Consider the following 8,036-nt stretch of genomic DNA (forward strand, 5'->3'; position numbering starts at 1 on the left):
TCTCTCTCTCTCTCTCTGTCTGGCAAGTGCACGCACCCTATAGAAAAAACCTTTCAAAAAAAAAGAAAGAAATTAAATAAATAAGTCATTCTTAAGAAAGAAAACCGTTCTTGGGGGGACCAGCAGGTGGCATAGCGGTTAAAGTGCTGGATCCCACATGGCTGATTGCGGTTTGAGTCCTGGGCCGCTGGCTTGAAGCACACTCGGTATGTGTGTGCGTGCGTGCTCAAAATCCCAGGAAGAGAAGGGAGAAGAAGGGATTGTGGAATGGCCACCCCCACTTGGGGATGCGGTGACTCCTCACTTTCTGTCTTTCCAGTGAGTGCACACGCCCTATAGCAAAAATCACTCAAAATAAACAAATAAACGAACAAATGAATGCATACATACACACAGACCACCTCCCTGGGGCCAGAAGGCGGCACGGGGTACAACATGACACTGCAAGCTCCAGTCCAGAGACCTCCCGGAGTGCTAGGCCCGTGTGCCCACGGTCTGGGGCTGGCTGGAGCTGGGCTGGATCGAGGTGTCAAGGCCGTTAGAGGTGCTCTCTTGCTCATGAACAAAATAAGCTTTAAAAAAAACAAAACAAAACAAACACCAGGGCCAGTAGATGGCATAGCGATTATGTTGCCAGACTCCCACATGGCCAACCGTGGTTTGAGTCCTGGACCCAGCAGCTTGAAACTCACGCTGGGCATGTGTGTGTGCATGCCAAGATCCCAGGAGCAAAATGGGGAAGGGACTGTGGCATGGCCATCCCCCCAAGGGGGTGATTTCTCACTTTCCCTCTCTCTTTTTCTCTCGCTCTGTTGAGTGCACATGCCCTTGGATGAAAACTTCTACCAAAAGAAAAATAAAAAATAAAAAACCTCTTTAAAAAAAAAAAAACACAATGTATTCATTCATTTATTTTCATTTGACCAGACAGAGAGGGGGGGGGAGAGAGAGAGAGAGAGAGAGAGTGAGAAAGCAAGCCGCCAGGTCTGGGACCCAAACCATGGTCAGCAGTGTGGGAGTGCCCAGCACCTTAAGCACCACGCCCCCTGCTGGTCTCATCCCCTAAGAAACTCTGAACGCCTTTATTCTGAAACTATTTCTGGCCTTGCTGTGATCCTGCGCGGCTCCCTGGTTTTACATCCCTCTCACTGCCCTGTCCGGGAGCTGCCTTCTCTTCACGACCTGCCGGAATCCCGGGCCTGTCCCCCAAGCCCTGGGCCGGCTCATGACCCAAGGGCGGCCCCGCCCCACCCGGCCTGCACAGCACCTTCCCCAGCCCCAGAAGGTTCTGGACTTGGGGACACAGGAAGTCACGAGACGGTCGGTCACCGACACACAGGGAGCAGGAGCAGGACGACAGATACCCACGGTGCGGAGGGCCGCTCACCCCTGCCTGGGCCGGCCACTTGCCTTGGAGATCAGCTCGTCGTGGTTGGCCAGGTGGGCCCTGCAGTGGATGCAGCTGTACGTGCGGTGGCAGGTTGGCAGGTACGCTTGGAAAGTTTTGGATTTGGTCATCTTCACCATCTCGGCCGGCCACTCCTCACTCAGCTCAGGGCTGGCGCTGGAAGACCTGGGGCTCTGCTGGGCTCTCTGACAAAAGAGACACTGGAAGACGCACGCAAGAGCCGTCGTTGTCCGGGAAGGCGTGTGGCGCCGTCCACACAGCTGCGACGAGAGAAAGACGCCCCGACCTGTCGGCGAGTCAGGGGCTGCGTGTTACAGACAGCGCCTGGCACGGCCCCGAGGGGCTCTGTGCGGGGGTCACTAGTTTGGAAGGGGGACAGAAATTAAAGATCTAACTTTTTTTTTGAAAAGAATTATTTTATTGGGATCAGCAGGTGGTATGGTGGTTGAGGTGCTGGACTCCCACATGGCAGACCACGGTTCAAGTCTTGGACCTGGCCGTTTGCGCTCTCTGTCTCTCTCTCTCTCTCTCTGTCTCTCTTCCTCTCTCTCCTTCTCTCATCAAGTCAGAAAATAATAAAGAAAATTAAATAGTTTTTTTTTTGGAAAGGTTTTTGCTATAGGGCACGTACGCTTGCCAGACAGACAGAAAGCGAGAAATCATCCCCCAGGAGGGATGGTCACGCCGCAATCCCTTCTCCTCCATTCTCCCCTCGGGATCTTGGGCACGCACGCACACGCGCCTGGCGTGAGTTTTAAGCTACCAGGTCCGGGATGCAAACCCCGGTCGACTACGTGGGAGTCCAGCGACGCAGCCATTACGCTAACTGCTGGTCCCACAAAGTCCGTTTCCTTCTGAGGACGTCGAATTACACTGGCATTTTCGAACCGCTTCCCAGACCCTTGAACCCTTTCCCCACGAAGCTGCCAGTCAGTGAGGCTGTGTCAATCTCCAGTTGTCCCCTGTCCCTGCGGGCCTCACCTTCAGCCCCAGGGCATTTTTTCCTGATTTGCCAGAGAGCACGCGCACTTGCCAGAGAGAGCAAGTGGGAAGGTGAGAAAGCAGCCCATGCACGGGCGAGGGTCCCCTGCAAGCCCCCCTCTTCCACCTCTTCCTCCTTCCAGGGCCTGTGCTCAGTGTGTTACTCTTTTCTATTTATTTTTTTTTAATATTTAATTTTATTTATTCATTCATTTTATTTATTTTAATTTGACCAGAAAGAGAGAGAGAGACAGTGAGAGAGGGAAAGTGAGAAAGCAAGCCACCAGGTCTGAGACTCGAACCGTGGTCGGCCATGTGGGAATCCAGCGCCCTTATCCACCACGCCACTTGCCGGCCCCCTCTGTCTATTTCTTTATTATTACTATTTTGTTATGGGTTTCTGCCTTAGGGTGCATGCACTTGCAGGAGAAAGACAGTAAGAGGGAAAGTGAGAAACCACCCCCACCTCCTGCCTCCATCCTCCTCCCGGGATCTTAGGCACATGTGCGCAGGCGTGGTGTGAGTTTTAAGCCATCAGGTCCGGGACTCGAACTGCGGTCTGCATGTGGGAGCCCAGCAGCCTAACTGCCATGCCACCTGCTGGGCCCATCGGTGTGCGTTTCAAGCTGCCTGTGCCCAGCCATATGGAGTCCAGCCACCCGGGTCACAGGCAGTGGGCTGGCCCGATGTACTGGGTTTCACCTGCTCCCCTGACGTGCAGAACCCTTCCTGAATTGGAATCCTGGCACCCCCACCTGTGATAAACTCGCTGACGTGCCCCCAGGAAGGTCAGAGAGACAAACGTCAACCTGGTCACTGCCCTCCGTAAGCCTGGCTCCACTGTCCCGCCCAGCTGTCCCGGGGGACCACAAGGTCCACAGGAGAACGCAGTAGCTCGCTCAATCCACACCCGTCCATGGGTAAGGAAAGGAGGGGAGAGGGCTTGTCCTGGGGCTGAATCTTTCACTTCTTGGGGGCAGCAGGTGGCTTAGGGGTTAAGATGCTGGACTCCCCCATGGCCGGCTATGGTTCAAGTCTCAGACCTGGCGGTTAAAAAAAAAAAAAAAAAAAATCACACCAGGCGCATGTGCGTCCATGCTCAAAACCCCAGAGGAGAAGGGATTGCAGAGTGCCATCCCCCGGGGGCGGTTTCTTGCTTTCCCTCTCACTGTCTCTCTGGTGAGCGCACACACCCTATGGCAAGGTGGTTGAGGGCGCTGGACTCCCACATGGCTGACTGCAGTTCGAGACCCAGACCCAGTGGCTTGCTTTCTCACTTTCCCTCATTCTCTGTCTCTCAAATTAAAAATAAAATAATGATGGTAATAAGGTTAAATAAAAATAATTCCTTAAAATATATATTAATTAGGGCTGGCAGGTGGCATGGTGGTTAAGGATGCAGGACTCTCACATGGCGAACCATGGTTCAAGTCCTGGACCCGGCAGCTTGCTTTCTCTCGCCACCGCCCCCCCCCCCGTCAAATTAAATAAAGTTAAATAAAGTAATTCTTAAATAAATAAATATATATATATATTAAATAAAAGTAAAACACACACACAGGCTGACTCTTGGAACCAGCCCACAGCCTCATGATTGGGGAGCGGGATCCCACACGGCCGACCACGCGGTCTAGGTTCCGGACACAGAGGCCTGAGACAGGCCAGCTGTGTGTGTGCCCAGATCCTGACAGGATGGAGAACCGGAGGAGAGGGACTGCAGTGTGACCATGGCCCACAGGGGGTGGTGGTGGACGCTTCCTCCCCCTCCCTCTCCCCGCAAGTGCACAGGCCCACGGTACTCAGAAAACACAGGACAGAACACACACGCCCACGGCCTCTGCGGGCCCCAGCCGGCGCAGGCTGAGGGACAACCGCAGGGTCACGACCCAGACCTGCACGTCCCCAGAGAGCACTCTGCTCGAGCGGGGTCTCGGCTGGTGCTGTCCAGGTGGCCAGTGCCAGGCCTGCGACAACAGGCCCAGAACACTCCCACGAGGACAGCCATCTCCCCAGGCTCGGGGTCTTCATGCTGGGGTCCTTGGTGGTCAGTCTGGGCTGGGGTGCAGCCTGAGGCCTCCTGGGGGATCAGAATCCCGCCCGGCAGGCACTGTCCAACGCCTGTCTGCACGGCTGTCTGCCGGCCCGGCCGCTGGATCCTCACTCCACCCAGGAATGGCCTCTCTGCCCGTCTCTGCCCAGGTGTGACCACCAGGTGCCAGGCGCCCGGGGCCACCGTGGTCCCGAGTCCAAGTGCAGGTGCTTTCTGCTACCCTGTCCTGCCTGGTCTGGGAGAGGGGACGTCGGGGGGATAGCCAACTCCCCAGGAGGGGACCCTCCAAGCACCGATGTGTCCCTGTCCCTGAGGCCAGTGGAGACCACAAGCAGTCACGGGCCCTGTGCCACGCAGGGGGCCCCCAGGCTGATTCAGCACGGGTCTCTCCTTGCCACCCGCTCGTGCCCCGCCCTGCTCCTGTGCTGTCACAGAGTGAGGGCCACTGAGGAGCCTGCCACGCACAGGGCAACTTCAACTGGCCTGAAAACCCCAGCCCTGCCCCAGCGCCCAGGCGTCTCCCCGAGTCTCAGACCCTCAACTGGAGCTGCGATGACACCAATCTCCCGCTGCTCCCCGGACCAGAGTGAGGACCTACAGCGAGGCGGCGATGCCAGGCACAGGGCACAGGGTAGCCCACGGTCACTGCCTTCCGACGCCTGCCCGCACAGCCTCGCAGTCTCACTCCGCCCGACTCAGTCCATCCTCGGACAGCCGCGGCCCCAAGAGTCCTTCTCTGAAGAGGCCTGGCATGCCCGGGCCCGCCGCCCCCTTCACCGAGCCCGGTCTCTCCCCGATGGTCCCCGCCAGCCTCCGAAGGCTGTGACTCCTGCAGAGTCATCTCAGGCCTGACTGCCACACTTGGCACCAGCCTCGGAGGGGATGCCGGCAGGCGGTGGCCAGGCCTGGTCATGTGGTCACTGAGAAGCATGGCGTGCCGTGTCCTGCTGTGCTTCCAACTACGCAGCCACTGTCACACAGAGAGGCCACGGCCAAGTCGTAATGGGGCTTTTTATTTTTTTTTTTTGGAGAGGTTTTTGCTACAGGGCGCATGCACTCGCCAGAGAAACAGAGACAGAAAGAAAGCGAGAAATCACCCCCCAGGGGGAATGGTCATGCTGCAATCCCTTCTCCTCCATTCTCCTCTTGGGATCTCGGGCACGCACGCACATGCGCCCGGCCTGAGTTTAAGCCGCTGGGTCCGGGACTCGAACCATGGTCGACTATGTGGGAGTCCAGCGACATAGCCATTACGCTACCTGCGGGTCCCCGTGTCTCTCTATATTTCTCTGTCCATCTGTGCCTCTCTGCCCAACTCTCCCCATCTGCCTGTCTCATCTCTGCCCATTGCTGTCTCTTCCTGTCCATCTCTCTGTGTGTCCTCTGGTCTATCTCCCTCTCTCCGTCTCTCTGTCCATCTCTCTCTGTGTTGATCCCTGTCAGATAAACTTAAAAAACAACAACAGACACAGCGCTCCGTCTCCTGGCCCGGCCACAGTTAGGCAGGATTCGTAAAGTGAACCCCGGGCAGGTGACGCCCTTGGGCTGAGGTTCCCACAGGGGGCTTTGGCGGGGAGGAGTGCTGCGACCTCGGAGAGCAGCGGAGCCACCTCCCTGACCCCGCCCTGAGCGGCTGTCTGCTCTCTGTGGGAACAGGCCCTGCCCGCAAGGCCCGCCTGGGGATGAGCAGACGAGGTCCCTGCGACACAGGGAGGCCATGATGAATGGCTCCAGCCGTTCACAGAGGGGGCTGGCAGCGTGGGCACGCGCGTTCTAAGCAGGTGCTTGCAGAGATGCACGCGGTCCGAAGGGACGGGTGTTCTTATCAGGCCACTGTGCAGACCGGGAAACCGAGCACAGAGAGGTTAACCACTGACGAAAGCTGCACAGGAGGGGCTGGATTCAGAGCCAGAGTCCACACTGCAGCGCCGCGCCCACAGACACGTGAGCAGATGGTCACCCTCGTAACCAGCGCAGAGTGGGGGCTCACCGACAGCTATCTCCCACCTCACAGGTAGGCAATGTTTTTTTTTTTTAATTGTTTTAGAGTTTTTTTCTTTTTTTGCCTAGGGCATGTGTGCTCACTGGACAGAAGAGAGGAGAGACAAAGCAAGAAATCACCCCTGGGGGGAATGGCCACACTGCAACCCCTTCTCCTCTATCCTCCCCTTGGGATTTTGGGCACGCACACACATGTGCCTGGGGTGAATTTCGAGCTGCCAGGTCCAGGACTTGAACCGGGGTCAGCCATGTGGGAGTTCAGTGCCTTAACCACCGCGCCACCTACTGGTCACATGTGGGTAATGACTTGAGACCGTCGGTACACCCAGGCAAGGGCGCCCTGCAGTGCAGCCACATGGCAGCAGCCACCAGCATCTCTGGAGGCGTGCCCTGAAGTCCAGCTCACCTCGGGGCTGACTGGTACATTTGGGCAAAACAAAAACGGGGCCAGCGAGTGGCATGGAGGTTACGGCGGCTGGACTCCACGTGGCCGACTGCGTGGTTCGAGCCCTGAACCTAGCGGCTTGAGGAAAAGTGTGTGTGTGACCAAAGTCCCAGGAGGAGAATGGAGGAGAAGGGACTGCAGTGTGGCCATCTCCCCAGGGCTGCGTTCTCACCTTCCCTCTCTGTTTCTCTCTCCTGAGCCCACCCTGCACCACAGCAAACTGAAAGAGACACATGGGTAGGGGACGAGCCGTTACAATATTGCCCCGAATAAAAGGTTAGAAACCTCTAGCTCACCAAAGACACCTGGCGAGTACAGGGCTCCGGGACATGTATCAGAAATGTCAGGATAACATGTAACAGAAATGTCTCCTCCTTAAGTACCTGCCCCCTTTATTACCCTTTGATTTTGCTGCCAATCACACGTGCAGGCGCAGCCTGGACCTCACCCCGCAGCAGTGCAGGGGCAGGGGCAGGGGCAGGGGCGGGCAGGGTTTGCAGGTGGCCCTAACGGCTTCCCGTACACACACGTGCACCTTCCTTCTCGGCTCCCAGGGTGCGAAGCTCCCTCTGCACTGCAGGAGCTGCAGGCCTGGGGGGCTCAGTCCCACACCTACACCATGTCCTAAAACGGTTCCCGCCAGTTCCTGCTGCTCTGGAGGACCTCTAGGGCCCGGTGCCCTGGGCGCCTCTGCCCTGAGGCTCTCGTCCTCCAGCTCCCCTGGCACCCACAGCACCGTCTCCGGTGAGACCACCGAGAAGGGGTTCGTGCTGAGCCGTGTGCACACGGTTTATTTCTGCCACTGCAAATGAAGCTGCCCGAAGACGAAGTGGCCTCGGGACCTTGGCTTCCCTGCTACCTACAAGGAGGGGGAAATGGAGGAACCCACCACACTCTTCTCAGCTGACAGGGGGGTATGAGGCCTACAAGACTGGACTGACCTGGGGGACCAGCAGTTAACGTAATGGCTATGTTGCTGGACTCCCACGTAGTCGACCACGGTTCGAGTCCTGGACCCGGTGGCTTAAACTCACGCCAGGCGCATGTGCATGTGTGCCCAAGATCCCGAGAGGAGGATGGAGGAGAAGGGATTGCGGCGTGGTCACCCCCCATGAGGGGTGATTTCTCTCATTCTGTCTCACTGTGTCTAT

The 8,036-nt window shown here is 57.2% G+C and overlaps 1 protein-coding gene and 1 long non-coding RNA gene across 2 annotated transcripts in view; one reads left to right on the forward strand and one right to left on the reverse strand.

Annotated features, from left to right (window-relative positions):
* The window catches only part of YPEL1 (yippee like 1), a 13,317-nt gene extending 8,885 nt beyond the window's left edge, over positions 1–4,432 (reverse strand). Inside the window, exons 1-2 of the mRNA XM_006140196.2 lie at positions 4,282–4,432; positions 1,411–1,694 (exon numbers count right to left, since the gene is read on the reverse strand). Of these exons, the coding sequence (XP_006140258.1) occupies positions 1,411–1,694; positions 4,282–4,417 (420 nt within the window). The 5' untranslated portion in view covers positions 4,418–4,432. The remainder of the gene's footprint in view (positions 1–1,410; positions 1,695–4,281) is intronic.
* A 69-nt stretch (positions 4,433–4,501) lies between these two features.
* LOC102484517 (uncharacterized) overlaps positions 4,502–8,036 on the forward strand; it is a 3,858-nt gene continuing 323 nt past the window's right edge. The window contains exons 1-2 of the long non-coding RNA XR_333225.3: positions 4,502–5,025; positions 6,269–6,453. This is a non-coding gene — a long non-coding RNA (uncharacterized LOC102484517). The remainder of the gene's footprint in view (positions 5,026–6,268; positions 6,454–8,036) is intronic.

Source organism: Tupaia chinensis, unplaced genomic scaffold (genome assembly GCF_000334495.1).
Source record: "Tupaia chinensis unplaced genomic scaffold, TupChi_1.0 Scaffold000024_1, whole genome shotgun sequence".
Classification (NCBI taxonomy): Eukaryota; Metazoa; Chordata; class Mammalia; order Scandentia; family Tupaiidae; genus Tupaia; species Tupaia belangeri.